General features: G+C 38.2%; 3 protein-coding genes across 7 annotated transcripts in view; 2 read left to right on the top strand and 1 right to left on the bottom strand.

Moving 5' to 3' along the window:
• The window catches only part of LOC117213586 (growth arrest-specific protein 2-like), a 31,148-nt gene extending 19,667 nt beyond the window's left edge, over positions 1 to 11,481 (top strand). For 2 of the 5 annotated variants that reach the window (XM_033459056.1, XM_033459057.1), the window contains exons 3-8: positions 3,471 to 3,595; positions 3,758 to 3,899; positions 6,006 to 6,252; positions 6,724 to 6,985; positions 8,108 to 8,233; positions 8,562 to 11,481. In XM_033459056.1, the coding sequence (XP_033314947.1) occupies positions 3,471 to 3,595; positions 3,758 to 3,899; positions 6,006 to 6,252; positions 6,724 to 6,985; positions 8,108 to 8,233; positions 8,562 to 8,768 (1,109 nt within the window). In that variant the 3' untranslated portion in view covers positions 8,769 to 11,481. The remainder of the gene's footprint in view (positions 1 to 3,470; positions 3,596 to 3,757; positions 3,900 to 6,005; positions 6,253 to 6,723; positions 6,986 to 8,107; positions 8,234 to 8,561) is intronic. The other 3 variants (XR_004488690.1, XR_004488689.1, XR_004488688.1) reach the window with 3 other exon arrangements.
• A 38-nt stretch (positions 11,482 to 11,519) lies between these two features.
• LOC117213587 (septin-2) lies at positions 11,520 to 14,021 on the bottom strand. The gene is made up of 8 exons (XM_033459059.1): positions 13,799 to 14,021; positions 13,407 to 13,524; positions 12,982 to 13,318; positions 12,779 to 12,890; positions 12,514 to 12,706; positions 12,317 to 12,444; positions 12,069 to 12,242; positions 11,520 to 11,993 (listed from the first exon to the last, which is right to left on the bottom strand). Exons 1-8 carry the CDS (start codon positions 13,826 to 13,828, stop codon positions 11,820 to 11,822), a joined length of 1,266 nt encoding a protein of 421 aa, XP_033314950.1. The 5' UTR covers positions 13,829 to 14,021; the 3' UTR covers positions 11,520 to 11,819.
• Positions 14,022 to 14,649: 628 nt separating this feature from the next.
• Positions 14,650 to 21,263, top strand: part of LOC117213639 (neurobeachin) — a 416,930-nt gene continuing 410,316 nt past the window's right edge. Inside the window, exon 1 of the mRNA XM_033459150.1 lies at positions 14,650 to 15,020. Within this exon, the coding sequence (XP_033315041.1) occupies positions 14,862 to 15,020 (159 nt within the window). The 5' untranslated portion in view covers positions 14,650 to 14,861. The remainder of the gene's footprint in view (positions 15,021 to 21,263) is intronic.

Here is a 21,263-nt window from a genome sequence, read left to right as displayed (position 1 = left end):
GGAAGGTTGGTGATTTATGGTGATAAAGTGGGTTTGATTAGTGACATTGTCTCTCTTTGTCTAAAATCTAGTTGATTGTCATTTATACAGTAACTTTAACATTTTCTTTTACCACGTGATTAGAAGAGAATTTTCGACCAAAAGCGTTGGAAGATTCTAACTTTATTACTTCAATGAAAATCGTGTTTGAAAACATGAATCCGTCACGACTAAAAAATCGATTTCCTATTTGTAGCCTTATTGATAGCGACGACCGAACATATTATAATTGGATTTGTTCAACCAAATCCGGACATCTAAGCTTTCGATGCGGCTCTCGATTTGGTTGTTCAAGGTTAACAACGTGAAAGATTAACAACGTCATTGCAACGAAGGAAGAACTACGTTTTCCATTGATTCAGAATCTCTACTATACTGTAATATTAACGCGTTTAAATTGCTGGAAACAACCATCGTATTAAACCCACCAATTGGAAATAAGTTATCTTGGAAACAATCAATGTTTATCCCACACGATCTCGCCGACCGAAGTGCCTATTTTCAATCATCTACCGTTTAACACATGTCAGCCTTCCAGTGAATCATCAAAGACTCATTAAATTCTTGCAAAAAACTTGGCAACTGTGTCACCCACGTCTTCGAATCCGGATTCCAAATGTTTCACTTGTCAAAATACGTAAGCTTAAAATTGTCTACACTTCTGAAGGATAGTTGAAGAAATGAAATTCACATAAAATAAAAATCAAAATTCTAAAGTTGAAAGTCCGCCATGACGAATATTTAGAAATAAGGAGAGAAGGATTATACTTACCCATCATCGAATTATCATAATCGAAGGAAGGGCTGTCCAGTTTAGGGCAAAACGAAAAATCAGCGAATTTCCTGTGGCGATTATTAAAATAATACGAAAGGACGGGACCTTTCGACCCACACCCTGCGTCTGCGCCGGCTGCAGCAGCGTCTGACTCAACCGGAAGTCTGCCGGGCACCCCTCTTCCTTCGTGCCACTTCTTCTCCCTGCATCGTGGCTACCTGAAGCCGCATTACGCATAATGGGCGTACATACGCATAGCCGACACGCTTACGCGTGTAAAAGGGGCTCGATGGATCGTGGATTTAAAAAGCAGGGGACGTTCGCGAATAGGTTGCTTATTCCGCATGGGCCATGGAGGGCTACCGAACCGTGAATCGCACCGGTGTAGTGAGACCTTCGACCCTGGTGCCGATGGTGTTGCACGAATTCAGTACGAAACCATTATAATCCATCCTTCCAAAAAATCCTTCACAAGTGCGAAATTACGAATAACTTTGTAGACTTTTCCTTCGTACTGTCTATTTTGGGGACAAACTGTGTGAGGTCCACGCGATGACGAAATAAAAGCTGTCGTGTTGCCGCGTGTTTTATGGTAACTGGTTATTGCAGTAATGTATCGTACTCGAATTAATGCATCGATCGAACAATGCCAAGGACGATATCGGCGGGATACTCTGAAAAAGGCTCGAGCCGCTGTTTAAAGAGGTCAGACGAACGTTAAAATCGAAGGGTAGCGTACCAAGGATAGTAAGAAAATGGGGGTCACGGTGTACGGTTGTTATCGGCACACGTAATACCACGCTATTAACCCAGTAGAAATTATACTTGTAAAAATTCTGTCATAGATTGCCCGATGTCTCTGAGGGATACAATTATACGAATACTCAAGAAAAAATAGGTAAAGTTATATACTGAAAATGTAGAACGTAATAATCTTACGTTAGACAAATACTAGCTCGGTCGTGCAAAAGATTCGCACGAAAATTCATCGTTTAATTATCGAATACTTGGACTTCGCCCTTTCCCTTAAACGGCGTCGCGTTATCAACTCGCATAGTGTCGAACATAACTACCGCAGTCGGTTCCGGGTGACCGAGTTGCTGTTGATCGTCGCGCGGTTCGCACTCAAATACGTTCACGCCCGTGATCTTTCGTAAGATCGAGCAAGGGTTATACATCCTATGAACACAAGTATGAGAGCAGTCGTTATCACGAGCTCGTTGCACTCGGTTTGCCATTGTGTGTCTCCAGGCCATATGCGAACGATACTCGCGTACCAGATCTGACGACGACGTCCGTATGCACGCCGTGTTACCTGTACACGTGTGCGCACACGTACACGTTGCATACACATTGGGCCCACGTGTGTGTCCCACGAAACAACATGTGATGGACTTTACTCCATAAGCCTGCCCGTTAACAATTTTTTTCTCGTTCTGCCCCGGGTGCAACCCTATTGTTAGCAGGTCGAGTCACGAGCCACGACGCTGGTTCTCATTACCATCCGTATCTACGAGGCTTTATCGTTCCGTCAGCCCAACCTAGTTCCCATTTCCCATCGTATCCTGGCTATATCTATATACATGGCACGGATCGTGTCGTGGCCCATCGGGTTTTCCTTAGATTCTCGACCGTCTCCATCTATCCCAGCAGCGTGGGAGAACCGTGGGTGCCTCTGTATTATTTCTTTCCCTCTACGTAGCGTAACTCTGCACGTGTGCGTCCGTAACGCTGCATCGCGATGTCTGCTTCTGGTACAGAACGCGAGGCGTTCGAAAAATCTCGGCCTTGATCCTGTTTACAAGCCAACGAAGCCGGCAAACGAAATTGAAATGATTTCGCGTAGTCACGCACGAATTGGCCTATCGTGAGAGTGTCCTAGCTAGATCGTTTTTCGCTTGACCGAGCACGCCACCGTGAAACGGTTCTGGCGTTCCTAGCAATCAATTTTTCGTAGGCTGAGAAATTGACTACCGTGTACTAAATACAAGCGAGGGTGGATGTGGATGTACGAGTGGATGTGGATGTACGAGTTGAGAAGATCGAAGGAAGAGTATGTACGAGGATTGATTCGAACGGAGATTCCTTTAGTAGGTAGAGGTTCTATAGATGAATCTGAAGCAATCCGTTGAATGGTTTCTCACGTTCTCTGGCGGTCGTGTCATCTTAGAGACCTTTGTCGCCTTTGATGAGCCGCGATAGCGCGTCCTATGCATTCGCCAGGGTTAATTCGCTTTCTCCTTCGCGCGATAGCGAAGCGCAGTTGAATAGTTCAACACTCCGATCGATTATGAACTTTTCGCTCTTCAATGTACGAATTTTTGTAGATTTTGTAATTGAAAAGGATCGACAAGATGTGTTATAGGAGAAAGTTGCAAAAGAGCGTAATTACATTTTTATCAACCCCTCGAAAACTCTGAGAAGCTGTAAAGCGAAAGTCACCCTGCTATTGCCGGGAAGAATTTGACTACGATGGAGAGCCCGAGGAGAACTGCCCCATTGTTTCCAACAATGACGCCACTTCGTCGATGCTCTTGGCTGCTTTCGAGAGGCCATTTGCGTAATACGTTGAATCGACACAAAGATGAATCGTCGGCTTGTTAGTAGACTAAAAAGAATAAATTTTATAAGTGGACCGCATTTTTTTTTATTTCAGACTCGGAAATCGTATCGGGAGACAACTTCTTCGACGCCTTGGACAATGGCGTGGTGGTGTGTCGATTGGCGAGGGTTATCCAGGAAAAGGCGAGGACAGCGATTGATGCTGGAAAAGCGAAAGGGGTGAGTAATCGCTCTGTTGAGAGCCTACCCTTAACATTCGTGTAAGATGGACTGTGCGAGCAGTATCGATCAGTTCGCGTATTTCTTGTCAAATGTTTCATTTCCTCGTCTTCGCGTAATAAGCATTTTTTCAATGATCGATTCCTCGCGATTCTTTTTCAGCCTATGCCGGTGATAAAGGGCCGCTGCTGGGAAAACGCAGCGCGTCGCAGTTTCTTTTCTCGGGACAACATGGAGAACTTCATACAGTTCTGCAGACGACTAGGCGTACACGAGAATCTTCTGTTCGAGAGCGACGATCTCGGTAAGAAAGTCAAGAGCTAATCAATCTTAATTCGTTGTAATCGACTTGCCTCGTTTATTAGCCGCATTTCGCTTGCTATAGCTGCAACTCGACCATAACTGAGCCGATTAAAAGCGAAATCCCGCCAATTATGCCGCGTAGCCGGCTGTGCGTGGCTATGCAAATGCAAAGCTACCACGAAAGGAAGAATAATCGCCGCGAATTAACCGCGTCTCGCGGTGGTAACGATGAAAAAGAGTTGTTTTTCCCTCGTAGCCGACTGACTTTCAATGCAACGACGAAAAACAATGAGCGCTCGTAGCTGATGTAATCTCAGAAGCGAAGAAGCTTCAGAGTTGCGAAAAAGTGATCCACTGGGTCATGCGTTATGGGGATGGTTGTCGTGCAAAATGGCGCTGTCTATTTTTACTTTCGTATACATACGTACGTATACTGGAATCTTGAAGTACGATAACGGTGAAAGAACAATGGGTCCATAAAGAATAAGTTACGAAGTTTACTTTCCCCTAACTTTGCCTTTCAGTAACTTCGAACTTCTGCCGTTACTGACCTCTATTCTCCTTTATACTTTGTCTTCCTTTTACGATCGTTTGGTACACATAGCTCTGATATACTGCCGATTCAGAAGTTAAGGGAATGAAAATAATATTGAAAGATCTCGTATCAAAGACGATTGTATTGATTTCAATTACTACTGCAACATCCAATCAGTATCTAATAAAATAACATACGTATTTTTCAAGAATGTTTCGAAAATTGTGTCTGTTATTATTTCATGGTCTAATTGCAGCAGTAATTATTTTTTAATTCTTTCACTTTTCATTCTCTGTGAGAAGAAAAATCCGATTATAGAAGATTAATATACTTACGTTTCTATTAATAACACGCGTTTCTCAAATATAACACTTTCATCGAATATAACGCGTCACTCTGCTTTGCTTTTGCTACAATATTTCAAATGGAGTGCCACAGACTTTAGATTTAACTTGGATAGGACCGATGTAGACGTTGAAATACTGCTGGCGTTCGAAGCTCGATACAGTGGAACGAAATATAATGGCGGGACTTTTCCTTTTTCCTTTTGTTTCGTTTCACGGTGCTCGTCCCGTTTGAAATTCTTTTTCGTTGGAACGGAAACCTGTGAATGTGGATTTTCGTGTCATGCTCGTCCTCGTGCCACAAAAGTAAAATCATTAGGCACGTAGATTTAACGCGGAACAAAGCTTTTGTCTCTTTACGAATCCGCCGACCATAGGAGAAACGAATAGCTCGAGGAAGCAATTGGGGTAGATTAAAGAGCTCATCTATTATCCAAACAAGGATAAATTTTGTATATTCTTCCGTTGAGAATAGTTGTCTTAGTATATGAGGAATTTTTTTTAGTTTGATCGAAGATGCGATATTTTTTTCTGAATTAAGAAGTAGCTACTATTTTATTGCGAATAATATGATGATCATTTCGTTTGGTTAAGACGATCTATTTTAATGAATAAATGAGATGTACCGCGAAATGTAGGCTAAATTGGTCAATTACAATGGTAGTTGAAGAAGGTCGAGGGTGTCATCGCTTACGTTCTGTAAATAGAATCTACATTTTTTTTTTTTTTTTGGTAGCGTGGATGAGACGGTCGTAAAGAGACTGGTTTCTAGGTTGTCTTGTAATTTTCACCATGTGGACTGCGATGTATCACGTAGCCCGATATAGCAATCGGAGAAACTAAAATATCGGAAAGCTTCGAAGCACCTGATAAATTATGAACGTATAAAATCTTCTCATATGTTGTATAAATTCAAGATAGAAAGTTTTCATTAAAATGCAAATCCTTTTAACGTATGTTTCACTTGGCCTTGTCTGAATTCTAACGATTTTTTTGCTCCAATTATTTTTTTCATTATTTATGAATAAATATGTAGTCGGCCACTGTATAAACCATTCTACGGTAAATTGTAAATTAATGTAAACTTGCACGTACGTAATTATGGAACGACCATTTCCAGCGTTTTCTCTGCAACTAGATAAACATGTAACGCAATAAAAAATTGCTAGAGTCTATCGTAATACATACGACAAATTTTTCATTTTCTTTAATATTTTTAATTTTACAGTCCTACACGGACAGCCACGGAACGTGGTGTTGTGTCTGTTGGAAGTGGCACGATTGGCGTCAAGGTATTCGGTCGAACCGCCGGGACTCGTGCAGCTCGAGAGGGAAATCGCTGCCGAACAAGAGCGAGATCTTCACTGTCTGTCCGATAGTGGTATATCCCATAGCAGCTTGGTTTCTTGGCAGTTTCAATCACCGTCCCCGACCGCAACACCCAGACCTCCGACAGAGAAGATCAAACACAGCAGGTATTGTGCCTTTTGATTTCTCCATTCCCATTTACATCTCCGCTTTTGACGACATCGCTGTCATACAATTGGTATTTCAAGAAGATATTCTGTTTATAATTAACAACAATTTTCAATTCTTAACAATTCTGTAATCGGTTTGTGTTTGTTGAATCAAACATCAGGGAAGTTTATAATTTTCAAGTGAAGACGTATACTATTGATATTAACTCGAATAAATTTTGATGATCTATATCTTAATGGAAATTCAAAGGCGATGAAAAGCACGTGACGCGAATGCAATACAGTATCTGAAAAATCGAAAAATTGGTGATGAAAAAGTTTCTCAAGAGTGTCATCGATGTTCTCGATTTGAGAGCATTTAAAGCTTCTAGTACCTACCCACTTAAAATTTAGGTAACAGGACAAAAGAATCCTCTTTTATGTTGAATTTCAATGGCATTTCGACCCAATTTGCACCATATTTTGCAGTTCAGCATCGGAAGTCGCGTTGACGGCGACGCGATGGCTGGATCCAACCACCGGTGTGACGCACGAGCCCGAAATGAGAAGGTCGGTGAGCGACAATGGGCCAACGGGTAGCGACGGAGTACCCAGCGATACGACGGAGGACGATTGGTCACGAGGAAGCGCGGAGGACCCGGACGAGCTTCCATCGCCATCGAGTTCACCTTTGCCCTCGCCAGCCGAGCCGCCGGAACACACGGGTCCCATAACGGAACTCGATCGTAAGGTACGCTGATCAAACCGTTTCTACGTCCGATATAAAATTAAATGTTTGGTATTCAAGTTTCTCATTCCCATGCTTTAGACACTTCTCTGACAGAAATTTCTGATCGTTAAATAATTCGGAAGCGAAACCTTGGAAAGTAAGCTTTCGTCGTTTTAATATACATATTTTCTAAAACAGATCTAATTATAAATTGAAACACGGGAATATCTAAAAAAAATATCTTAAGCACTTAATCGTAAATTTAAATTAGAACTTTTCATTTATCGATTTCTCGGCTTATCGGCTAAGCTATTTGGGTCATCACCAATTACTTTACTTTGATTCTGGTATCGGAAGCTACAAATAAAGCAATTTAATTCATCATACGCGCCCCAATTTCAACGATCTCGAAATAAATTTAAACACGGCTTGCTTCATAAATAAAATCAAATGAAAACACACGTTCAACGTTAAAATCATCTACAACATTTTTTTTCTATTTCACTTACGTGCATCCTACAGTAACAAGCATATAAAAGGTATAATGTTGCATTCATCATGAACTCTGAAGTCTACTCAAAAGCTAGTCGCGGAACAAGTGCAAAATTAGAACTGCTTATTATTCAACGAATAATGCGCGTTATTACCTTTTTCTCTTGTTCTCGTTTCATTAACATACGCTACCAATTGCGCCAGAAACAATTTATCTCGTTTGACGAGGGCTCAAGTTGACGCTCCAAGTTTTTTGAAAGATTAATTCCGCTTTTATCCGTAATAAATGCAAGTAATACTGACTAGGAGCGTGCAATTTGCTCGGTAAGTTGCATCGTGTCACGTTCGCCACGAACGCGCCCGTTCACGTGGAAGGGAGAAGAAAGAAACAATAGGTACGAACGGGACGCTTTAAGCTTTTTCACGTATGCGTTTACACGTTCGTGGATCCTCGCGTGTCGGATTCCTGCATGCCGCAGAGCGGATGTTCCGAGAGGCCGCTGTAGCAACTTTCCCCGCGACACGTCGAACCGATTTATCTCACGATGAAGGTCGATCACTCTTTGTCCGTCTGAGCATCGTCTGTCATAACGTTATTTGGATTCCGTGGCCAACTTTTACATCGCGATGTGGCCTGTTTACTGCTTTTAGGTGAGAAGAGCCACAGAGGCCGTGCAGAGACTCTGCCAGTGCCCATCCGAAAGATGCTCCAAACTGAAGGTGCGTAAAGTTGGCGAAGGACGGTACCATATCGCTGGACGAAATGTCTTCATCAGAGTATGTATTATCTATCTGATCCTTTATCTCGAATTAAGATTTGAACTATATGTGCGTATAGTATTATTTCGTATCATTGATCTACCTTTCATTATGCGGTAATCAAAACTCGTAAAATTGGACTTCGTTACAACATCGTTGTGACTTCATATCGGTGGTTCTGTACATTTCTAGAAACGCAATGCAGACATCTTATTATTAGAAACACACCTGCATCAAACAATCCTGGCAGCCTTCAAAAAAAGCTTTTTTAGATCGTTAACCTGCCGGGTACAGTTGGAAGTACATCTTCCGTTACTAATGACAATATTACTCGACGTGTTCGCAGCTTTTGAAGGGAAGACACATGATGGTCAGAGTGGGCGGGGGCTGGGACACCTTGGAGCATTTCTTGGCGAGGCACGATCCCTGTCAGGTGAGGACCCTCAACCGCGAGAGCACGCCGCCTTCTCCTCACGGCAACAAGCACACCAACTTTCTTCCTATTCGCGCCAAGTATCGCAGTCCTCCACCGGAATCCGTCTCGGCCCGTTAGCCTAAAAGCACAGTGCCTGTTTACAAGTCCACGCTACTTCACGTTCATGCTGTTGTTGGTCCGTTTCGTACAAGTCAAGAGACAATTCGATAGGGTGGCTTCTTCTGAAAAAGGATGAAACTTCTGTTCCGTCTTTTCATTCGGATCAGACTTTTATTCGATAGAAGCACGAGAAGTTACGAGAGTATCACGCTGATAGATGAACGGCGGGAACGTTACATACTTGAATCTTTATAAAATACACAAAGATCAGTAACGTCCCCGAGAAACGACGTCTTCCTTCTTTCCAACCGCTGTCTATGGCGCGTTGACGATATCGAGGGATTGGATAATTCTATCTCTGTGCTATTCTCGTGATCAAATATAGTAGAACTTGTATTAAATGCACCACTGTCTCTCATATACATATGCATATGTTATACAGGGGATGGCACTATTTTTCTTACATGTCATGTAATATGGCTGGGGAGCACTAATATTACACGTATATCCTGACAAGCGTGTTAATATGCCATCTTACTCTTAAGTAGATTCCCGCGATATTCGCTGATTCTTACCATTTTTACATCCGTACGAATTTTTGACGAATATATTGTATAGATCTATAATATACATTCGCTCGTTATTTTTGTACATTCACATCGAATTATACGTTGTGTTCATGCTACAATGTATGTACTATATGTATATGTATGTACGTATAGAAATGCGACTTGTATTTATTTGTACTTTCCTACATGTTCGTGTAAGTTGTTCGTTTAGAAGAACAAGGACTTGCCTTTCGTATATAGGTATCAACGATTCCATCGGTTTCGATTTACGACCCGTAAACGGTTAAGTGTCACACATTCCACAGATGACAGGCATATTAACGCTTGATTTGGAAATTGTCTAACAGAAATAGACGGGAGGGCAATGCACCTGGTAGAGGTAGTCGTAAGACCGCAATGACCAAAGTTCGTAATGGTGTACGTATGTTGAAACGACCACGGGCAATAAAGGCTTATCGGAATGTCGTTTACATCGAAGATAACGACCAACACAGTGTATTCGCTGCGAACGAGCTGCCTCGGCTTCGAAGTTGACCCATGCGTGTAATTAGAAGAAAGTGCAATTAAGGACTCAGGTAACATTTTAAATCGAGCTTGTCGGGCTAAATAGAGCTACAGGAAATTGAACTTACCGATCGAACGACTCCGTCTTTTTGTAGAAATGCAAGCTTTAAAGGTTAGGTAACCGGTTACAAGAGTGCGGGATTATTATTCTGAAAAGGGGATGAAGCAATTAATTATTACTTATTTATACTTGGTCATTGCTGCGGCCCGCACGGGCGAATCTCGTAGTGCACTTAAATATTTCTCGCGGTAAGCAATGTAAGGCACATAGATTGTAACAAATAACAGGGTCGGTTACATCGATTAATTCTATTTGAAATATTAGATCATTTATTGTTATATTATTATATAGCAGTGTTAAACGAGTGACACGAATGATTATTATTTTCATGCTTCACGTTCAAAGGATATCTTTGAACCTTTCTTATCATTGAGAAGAAAATCTATCTTCTTATATCGTTCTTAGACACATACATGTGTATCTACCGACACCGACCCTGACGATAATTCTTACACTTTGGCACATAATCGATACGTACTAAATTTGCTAACACGCAAAATGCTTCACGATAATTGCCATAATATATGTTTTGTACTTTTATAATAAATACATAGGATAAGGTGTAACAAAGGACGTATCGTAGCGAAATTACAAGGCGACATGTGTTTATTCGGTTCACAGAAATGCAAGGACACAGTGTGCAAAGGAATACCAAAGCAAAGAAATATACGACGAGCAATGTCGGCACGTTGAGGCTATTAACGTTGCCGTTCAAAGCTTTCCTTTTTGTTAGACTTTTTCCTTTCTATCGTCTAAATTGATTTTGTATCATAGCGTTGTACGTTTCGTAAATTAGTATTCGACACATAGTATGTAATCTATTTCGTTTTAGATATTTCGCTCGTATACGCAGAATGTATTTATTTGTAAATTATAACGCAATCAGTTCTAAACGTAGTGATCGAAACAGATTTATTTCACGAGTATGTTGAGTGTCATTATTGCTACGCGCGAATGAAATGATTCCGCCATATTATATTATTATCGTAAACGCGTTACAGAATAAGTATGTCTATAGTACGGTTAAGTTGTACGTACCTGCTTAATTAAACGCAGAGTATTCTAGAGTATTTTTCGTTAAACGAAATTTTATAATTGAGAATGATTTCACGCGTTTCGTTTATGTTTGTTCTCGTGTAAATTTATCGTGTGCAATGCTATTTATTCTAGCATCAAATGGATTTTTGTCCTGCAGATTTTTGTTAAGAACTGAAATATCGAATTTATGAGATTTACGAATCAGTTTATAAGTATTCCATTGCACGATGAACATCGTGATATCATTGCAAACATAGTCTGTTTATTTTCTCATGATTTGTAATGTGATATGATTGTGTTGCACATCCTACTTTCATTTTTTACTTAACGTTAGTAATCAAAACATGCTTCTATAAAAGTAGCTCGTAATCAGTTCGTGTATTTCATATAACGTATAAAATATGCCGCTAATAACGTTAGTTTTATTTAAGTACGATACTATTGTGTTAATTGTTATATTTTGTTGAACAATAAAATATTTAATTATAAATCTCTTAGACATCTGTATAGTAATTATAATTGATTGCTAAACGGATGTATTTGTAAGTAACAAATATATCTTTATTTTTCTCAAAGTGCATATGTTAATACAAAAAGTAAGTTAAATTTGGTAAACATCACTTTTTTCATGATAGTCAGTCTGGTATAAAATAACATCTACGAGTAAAGAAATACATAAGAATGCAATATAAATTATAACGTTCGAAAACGTTTGATAATTTAATTTTAATCTCAGTGATCAAATATTATGCGATTAAAGTAACAATATTTATACGTGTATAGAGATATAAAATGGAGCATGGTATTTATTTATTGCAGCATCAATGGTGGACATTTCTACTTCTTTTTACTTTTACCTAGTGTTAACGTATGATGTTGAGGTTGTTGAGCGAATTGAGTTTTTCGCCTATTGAATTCCAAAATATCGTCTTCGAGCTTCTTTCTACTTTCTTCCAACTTTTTCTTTTCCTCTGTGTGATCTTTTTTCAGTTTATCGAATTTGTTATGAAGCTAGATAATACATACAAAAATGAAATTATTATATGGATCTTCTACAGAAACATTAAAAATTATAAATACTATTACCTCTTTCTCTGCCTCCTTTAATTCAGCCTCTTTCTCCTTTACTCGTGCCACGAACATCTGTCGCATTTCATCCTCCTTCTGTTGGAGCTCTTGCAGGTGAATGGATCTTTTTGCTTCGCAGGTTTGTTGGAAACTAACTGGTTTATTTTCACTATCAACATCGCTAAATCCCATCTGAAAATTATAATTATAAATAATTGGATTATGTAAGCCAGATTCAGAAATTTTTATTTTGTGCAATAAACTACCTGTTCTAGTCGCTTCCTACGATATAGCTCATAATGACGACAATGTGTCTTTTCTCTCATGTCTTCCATATTCGTCCTTATTAACATTTCACGTAATTTAACAAAGTCACAATGCGATTCATTCTCCACTATAAAAAGAACAGCATGGTTCAGGATAATTCACATATTTTAATAATAGCAAATAATTGTAATTTTACCTTGTACTGTGCCCCATGGATATTGACGAGAGCGCATCATTTTGTTACCAACTCGAACAAAGTCTGTGCTACCAACTACTGCAAAAGGTACATGGGCATTCATACTAGTATTTACTTCTGCAACATTTTCGTCGTCCGTAGGAAATTGATAAATATGAACTCCATTATTTTGTAGTTCAGATATAATTTTAGTCTGGAACAGACGAGAAAGAAAAAAGCTGCAATAGATTAATATATCTATAGATGACTGTAACTTCTGCTATACCTTAAACTTCTGTAATTCCGTTTTAGATATTGTATCAGCTTTGGCAATAATTGGAATAATATTGACTTTCGTATCCAGTTTTTTCATGCAGACTAGATCAATTGATTTTAATCTATAATTATATATTTAAATATTAATAAAGACAATGTCAGAATAAAAATGATAAATTTTTCCATAAGAAATATTTTACACCATATATTTACCCATGTCCTGTTGGGCAAATAAAATATAGGCAAACATGAATACGACTGTCATGATAAGTTGGCAAAGATCGTTTTATCTTCAATTCCTCTTGTAAATATGCTTCAAATTGGGCATCTATGTAATCAACAACAGCTTTGAAGCTGTCCTCCTTATTAATTTGATCTCCATAACCAACCGTATCGACAATAGTGAGCTTTAACCTAACGTTACTTTCTTGCAATTCATAGGTATGTGCTTTAAGCTTTACAGCAGGGAGATTATGTGGACTTGGCATAGACTCAAAACTTGTATTAAATAAAGAATCCATAAGAGTCGACTTTCCAAGTCCAGTTTCACCTATTAAAAGTACAATTATAAATGTTAACAATCAGAAAAATTTATAGTACACATATGTATTAAAAACTAACAAACATATTTGTCTTACCGATACAAAGAATATTGAATACAAATCCATTTTGAACGGATTTATTTACCAATTGATCTGGAAGACTGTCGAATCCAACATGACCAGACAATTTTAAATTACGTAGGGTAGATTCCATCTGAAAATATGAAAAGGCCATGATTATTAACAGTTACTAAGTCGGCCGGAAACTAGCAGTACTATCCATATACGGAGAGCTTTATCAAGAATACTGTTGTTATGACAGAATAGAGAACCAACGCCCTTCAAATTATAAATATTACGTGTATAAATCAAGAACTGAATATGTGTTTATACATGAAAACAAACATTTGTACACGTGATTCTTCCCAATAGGAATAATCGCTAGGTGTAGCGTAATATAGGCGGAAAATTTAAAAAATGACACTTACCTTAGCACGTTCAACATCCGCCGACGCCATTTTTACTACTAGTGACGCATGTGTTACTCATACCAGTTCATACTCATACCGTAGTTCTCTGTAATACCGTATACATACACATCGTAATTTATTATAATCTACAATATTTATTCATTAAAGGTAAAATCGAGTGAAATCCGTATATATGTCGGATATCTCTGCAATTATTTCGGTTTGAATAAAAGTGATTCTATAAGCATGTCATATAAATATTCATACATTTTGTATATCTTATCGGTATTAATCGAGATTATCGGGAATAAATCAATAGTATTATTGCCAGAAGTTCATATGTAAGCAGCAAATCAAACAATGCATACGACCAGACATCATTTACAGGTTAATTAAACAAAAATAATTCATAATTATATCGAGTTAAAATTTGTATTTCGCCTTTATGTATGTTATCATCGTGATTATTAACACATTGATTACTGGATGAATTTCGTAATTTCGTATACCTTATTCATTGCTTATTTCACATGCATTGTTATATACATATATGCATGATATATATTCCACTAAAGGAACAAAATTGTTATTATACATTTAGTACGTTATATTGTTATTTCTATGATAAAAATATTACAAATTTTACGAGTATAATTTTTCTTTCATTTAAATACTTTAATTAATTCCATGGCACAGCGTAGGCATGTTATTGGAACTTTAATATCGAAAAGGTAAATTTAAATTACGAATAAACAAAGCAGCGTGTAATATTTACTGATTCATATGGGTATATAAGCGGTTCGTAAGCCGCGCCCTCCCCCCACCACAGCGGCGTACGCCGCTCAGGTAGGAATTTACGGGCTCAGTTAGTGTTGGTATTGCGACCGCGTCGCTAGGGTGTTTCGCGTTGCCGTACTGGCAGGCTCCTCATAACAGTGTCTACTTTCTAACATGGAAGATCAATTTGTGTTGTATTATCATGTGACGGGGAAAAGCTCTCGTTCATAAGACGGTCTCTGTGTAAACTATCGTATATTTTCCTCGCGAGGGAAACGTGTTACCAGGTTAAATAACCGTCGCGATGGCGGACATGAAAAGTCCACCGTTCAGTGACATTAAACGGCCCGAGGAGGTGGTGGCGATGGCGATGAACGACAGCCTGAAATTCGCCGTGCTGATCGGGCTGATCGAAGTGGGACAGGTGTCGAATCGGGAAGTTGTCAACACCGTGCTTCATCTGGTGAGTAACATTGAAATTCCATAGATTTATCCGGCGTGCCGGCTATCTATTTCACGGTCATTCCCGCCGATTTTGCGACATCCGACCAAATCTGTCAGCCGGAGCTGTCAAACCGTGTTCGCGACAATCGACACGGTGTGCACGACCTTGCATACTGTGAAATATCTCGTCGTTTAATCGAAATTGAAAGTAATACAGCGCGCGTCGTTTCAGAGAGTATACGATACGAAACAATCGCGCTTCTTTCCGTTACGATCACATTCAATGTTTGCCTAAAAATCATCATCAAACGTCATGCTAACTTTATGGTAAACAAGTCCCTGTTTGCACGTTTTTCAGTGAAAACAATTTCCAAAATCGAGCCATATGTCTCGTTATCTTTTATCGTTATTTTTAAGATTCGAATAGATTCTTAGATTAAAATATTAATACTTTTATCGTTTGTTTGCTTAAAGCCATTTATTGATATTTCTTACCGCAATTACGTTCTTAACTCCAGTTTTGTTTTGATTTACTCCTGTAACGACCAATTATTTTTCCGAGGACACAAAGAAGGAAAAAAAAGTATGAAACGCGGCAATCGAAACGTAGTGTAGCCACAAAAAGTTTACGGTCGTGTTTTTATTGCGTTAAATCACGCGTTTCGTAGTCGACATTGCGCTACGAAGCGCTGTTTACTCGTCAACGTGTCGCGTTCACGATATTGTTCTTATTTCCCCGGGGAATTCGGCTCGCGTTTAGGTGTCCGCGCGCCACGTAGAAAAACATGCTTATCAGAGCGATCTTGTCGCGCACACCGTTCCCGCGTGGGATGCGAGTTAAAATTTCCGTCGATCGTGCGCTCCAAACGATCGAATATCATTTTATTTGTCAACTGTCGATCGTATGATTAAACGTTTGGGAAATATTCGTGTTGTATAAATTTCAGGATAATTATGGAAATTTTTTGGCTGGAATTTTAGATTCAGCAATGGAAGCTAATTTTTGCAAACACAAAATTTGTTTACGAAGGTGATAAAAAATGATGATACACATGAAATTTCCAATTAACGTTTGGTCAATGTTGAGAAATACAAAAACAAATGGAATATTTTAAAATTCTTTCGACACGCAATTGTCAACGGAGAACCTTTCTTGTTCTAAATTGGTCAGAAATCGTGATACAGATAAAACTAAGATTTAGATAGGACCGAGAAAGAATTTTATGATATTTAAAATACGATATATCAGATAAAATCCACAAATTCTTTCGTCACGCAAATGTCAGCGAACATTTTAAAATCTTGAAAATTCCTCGGAATAGCTGGAACTCGAATACCGCGTAAAGATTTCGTTCGAACAACCAGGAACCATAGGAACATGTATAGACGGTGGAACGTGGCCGGTTCTCGAACTGGCGAAGACAAATAGGTAGCACGTGGCAGCGATTAATGTCGGCCGTCACGGTTACACGGAGTTACGATCGCGCCGCTTTTCCGATTCTGTCCGTCTCTTCGTTGTTGTTCAAAGAATTAGCCAGGGCTCCGATTTCTGCCGTTTTCCATTGATCTTCTCTCGGAGGTTGCACAATCTAGAGATACACGAACTCGCCAACATACCGATTGTACGGTTTACTTTGACCCTGAATCGGTTAGCGTCATCGACGATCACGACAGCGTCACGATCAATGTACGTACTCATTAGTTGGCTGCTATGATAGATAATGCTGGGACTCTGGAACAGACAGAGTTTTTGCATTCATCTAACAATAAGCGCGAAGGAGGATGGCGTGTGGTTAATTTTCTGGAGAACGATGTTGTAACGGATAGTGAAAGTATGCGTAGGGAGGTGGCTGTGCGTGGCAAGATGAATGGTTATAACGAGGAGTTTTTATGTGGTTTTCGTGATGTAGGAGATTGATTTCGATGATGCGCGAGGTAATTTTCCCATGGTGTGTATAAAAACGAGAGTGGTATAAAATGGAAAAAGAATGAGGATAGCACAGATATCTAAAATTATTTTTAATATATCAACGAGAGATTTTTTTCTATTCCTTTTTCTCAGAATCCTTCGATTGTGTTATCTTTAAGCACGTAGAAATTCCTTTCGTGAAAAGAAAAGTGTTTCTTATGTTAGAATTGAAAGGGAAAGTGTTTTACCTTTAGACTAGATGTATATGGCTTCAAACTCTTACCTTTGTACTTATTTATCGATTTTGAAGAATATTCGTACATTTTATGTCTTTGTTTCATGAATGGAAGTCTAAATTAGATCCATGACTAAATTCCATTTCGATAGGAACAAGCGTTTATCGTGTTTGGACCGTAGTCCGAATCGTGTGTAATTCATATTATGTGGCTAGGAGCGAAGGTATTCAACATTTTGATTGTGGTTAAAGAGGCTTTGTTAATGGTCACATTTGTGTCAATATATTGTTAATAAATAGTCGCGATTATTAACACCACTTGTGAGACGATTTAAAATAGCGAAATTTCAGAAATCCGTACAAGATTCTTTTTTCTTGACATCGTTATCATTTGTATTAAGTTCTTTCCATGTTATACGTAACCGTGCTATCTTTAACGGTTAAGAGAAATTTATGGAAACTGTAACTAACTGAATTTAAAAATAAAGAGATATATAAGTATAACCGTTAACTAGTAAAATACGAGAGTATAAGTAAAGTATAAAGTGGCAGTAAAATTAACTATATGCACGCGAAGTTATTTGTAACTAAACGTCAAATATAATTTGATTTTCGAAGGTTCGCTTTTGTGTTGCGAAATGAGGTGAAAAACTTCACTGGTGACGTTATTATCTCGCTCCGTATAGAACATTCAAACCATATAGTAGTAAATTCAATCTTAAATTTCACTAAAAATATTCCACCGTGAAAGCGGTTTCAATTTTCTGTCAGATTTTAATTTAAATTTTATATTATTTCGCGAAGTTAATAAAATATTCCTACACAATTGAGAGAAAAATAGGATAATTTAGGAATATACATTGATAGGAAAAACAGCATTCTGTTGGTAGCAAGCAAAATTGTAAAATCGTCGAATCACAAAATGTGAAAAATTTAAAATAAACGACTAAAAATTAAGAATGTTTAAATGGTATATTATCTCGCTCTTCTAACTTCTACTATTCTACTATTTCTGATTAGCATAAGTTTGAATTACGTCAGTAATAATGAAGCTTCATGCGCAATAAGTGAGCGGGAAACACAATATTCGACTATTGATAGAACGACTGGATATTCCATCTTTTGGTAATAATAGAAATGACGTCCTTTTAATTCTTTCTCGCTATTCTATGGCGTGAAACTTAAAAAAATTGAGACAATTTAAAAGAATCATCTTTTCGCATATCTTTTCTCACTATTGTTTTTTTCGAGTTACAAATTTAAACTGGTCGAACCCAGTTTCATCATTGATGGATCAAAGTATCAGAAATTGGTTCTTGCAATAAATATATTTTGCGATATTCTTTCTTCTATTTTTTAATTCTGAATTACACCTATAATTCCGATAGTCTTAATGACTCTAGTTTAAATATTTTCGTAAATCACTGTACAACTTCTACAACTGTCTCGCAGATAAATTTGTTCAAGTAGCTCTCTTATTGTTTAATTATTCTAAAGTGGCATATTTATACGCAAATAGTAACGCATTAAAAATATTCTTATCCTTGAGCCAACGTGGCCGGAAGCGTCCAATAAGAAATTTTCGCGACATTACGCGTCGTCGACGACTTTATCGACTACGCAGGAACGCGTCGCATTTCGGAGGTGAAGGTCGTACCAACCTTGTTCTGAATGCATGTGTACACCATTTGATGGGCAAATTTGCATAAGTAACTGATAAAGTGGTAGCGGTTTCGAGTTTCTCCGTACCAGGAATTATCCGTTTACTTTTCCTATACGTGACGCAATGAAATTGGCTAATTAGTCCGCCGACTTTTTCGCCTCTTTTTCTCCACACTTTCTGGTTCTTTCTATGCTGCTGTTCTGATTATCGAACCGAGAGTCAGAGGCACCGATGACGCGTTTTCCAAGCGTCCCGAGGTGTCGGAACGAAACGCGTTTTCGTTGGTTGCTAGATATCTGAAGAAGTTTGTCGAGATTAGATTAGATTCTTTGGCTGCCTCGAAGATAATTCGGTTTTCTCTTCGTAGAGTTGTAATCTTGTGCATATTGTCTGTGCACTTGCTACGGCTTTATTGTTTCTCTTTAGAAGGAAGTTTTATTTGAGTTCTGTTTTTGTAGAAAGTAACTTGCGTCTCGTAAGTTTAGTTTAGAGAAGGGAAATGGAAATGCAAGAGTGAAAAAAGTGTCAAAGCACATAGCTTAATTAAAAATCGCAGATAGAAATGGCGATGCTGATCTCGACGTAAGATAACGCGTATTTCTAAAGATTAGATTGTAGATGTAAGGAAGAAAACTGTATTTGCGTAGAAAGATATTAAGAAATATTTAATTTAATTCGAAATTGTCAAATTAGCAATAATTTCATTTTTCATTATTACTGTAGCAATAGGTATATCGTAGAATATCGTTCCACGATAAAATTTATTTCCAAAAATTGCAACCGGTAGGTTCATCGATCAATTGAAATATGTATACGTACATAGATGCAACGACTACAGCTGCGCAATACCTTTCGTGATATAATACATCAGTATGTCGTTATGACATACTAATGATACAATTATTGTTAACGAACTGCTAGACGTAGAGATATAATGATAGCATTAGAATCGATAGTTGCTCTTTTACTATGCTAACTTTTTTTATGGTATGTTACACATTTATATTATTAATGTAGACAACACGTTGCGGGTATATTGTAGTATTCTCGTATTAGTAATAGCGTATTATTACTTGTATGTCACCAGTGTTACGTACTAGTTAGCATCATTAAGCTCTAATAGACGTTTTTATTTTGAAACATCTGTATTCATACCTGTATCCCATCACACTGGTATAGGTATCTTCTGCAGAATTAACTTCCGCGATATCTATTTTGGAATTTTATAAATACGTTTACGAGTAAAAATAATGTTTATTGACGTCAGTATATTTTACCCGCGCTACTTTCCAACGTCACGGTAAATAACATTTTCTTTTAACCCTTTTATGCCAGTAAAAAATCTAAAATTGAGCGCTTAGAAACTTCTACATGTTGTGTAAAATGTATAATGCAGTTACGCTCGTATACCTCTACGGTAGAATAGATATTGAACAATGTTACACATTCGTGTCACTATATCGGTAGAATTACTACACACGTTATACTAAATCCTACACGTTAAACATACATGACCCATTGTACACCATAGTATTTAACACACGATGATGTGCTTTATTCTAAAAGCTAACTGCACAATACGGTAATTTATGCCAATTGTGCTTGGTAAGTCACTCATTAACCTCGTATCACCGTTTGAGTAATCTGGAATAATGGAAAATAAATTGCTAGCGCATTGAAAATTTTAATGTACGATTAGAAAATGCAACATTTATCGAACGTTGTAAAGTAAAGAGTAAACTTTCTATCGGAATGATCTCTATCGAAGTTTATTCAGCTTGGCATTCTCGCGCAATCGTTAGACGAATAAACCTATTTCGATCATTTTATCCGGACCATCGACACCTCCTTTCTTCGTTCCAATTTCGTATCTTTGGAAAAGCATCGTCCATCCAGTTCACACGTATAACACAGGTTGTCATCCATTGCACAGCGCTCGCTTATGCTACCAAGTCGTGCGCCGTTGAATCGGCTTTTGTTACGTCCACGCACAATTAATCATGCGGACAATGCACGTCGAGCGGAGCCGCGGCGATAGAAATGGAGGTAGACGGGGGCTTTTTAGCAATTGATAATTAATGTAAGCGAGAAACACGTTCCTTCGATCTACCCACGCGCATTCGCGTGATAATATCTTTCAACGTGTTCTCGCGTGTAATGCGGCCAATTCTTTTGGTTTCTAGTAGAGCAAAGGCTTGTTCTTTCATATTCTACCAATCGAATTCACTCGCAAAAGACAGAAGACCTTTTAAAAGTCCAAAAGATTCGATAGTTTAATATTTAAAAGAATAGGAATTTTAAATGACCAAAACAATTGAAATTCTTGTAAAAAGTAGGTATGTACCTACTTCTTCTTTTGATCGAAATAGTGCTGTTAACAAAGTTACGGACATTTTATCGTACTCTATGAACTTAACCTACATATATCTATATAATAGAACCCATATTCTATAAA

Source organism: Bombus bifarius, unplaced genomic scaffold, assembly GCF_011952205.1.
Source record: "Bombus bifarius isolate JDL3187 unplaced genomic scaffold, Bbif_JDL3187 scf7180000009125, whole genome shotgun sequence".
NCBI classification, from domain to species: domain Eukaryota; kingdom Metazoa; phylum Arthropoda; class Insecta; order Hymenoptera; family Apidae; genus Bombus; species Bombus bifarius.
Note: the sequence above shows the minus strand (reverse complement) of the source record. Positions and strands in the feature narration are given on the sequence as shown.

Coding starts and splice junctions, on each gene's coding strand:
- LOC117213587 (XM_033459059.1), bottom strand. CDS start 13,828: ATGGCGTCGGCGGATGTTGAACGTGCTAAG. Junction 12,243..12,316: donor GTAGGAAGCGACTAGAACAG/GTAGTTTATTGC, acceptor TATAATTTTCAG/ATGGGATTTAGCGATGTTGA. Junction 11,994..12,068: donor TAAAGGAGGCAGAGAAAGAG/GTAATAGTATTT, acceptor TGTATTATCTAG/CTTCATAACAAATTCGATAA.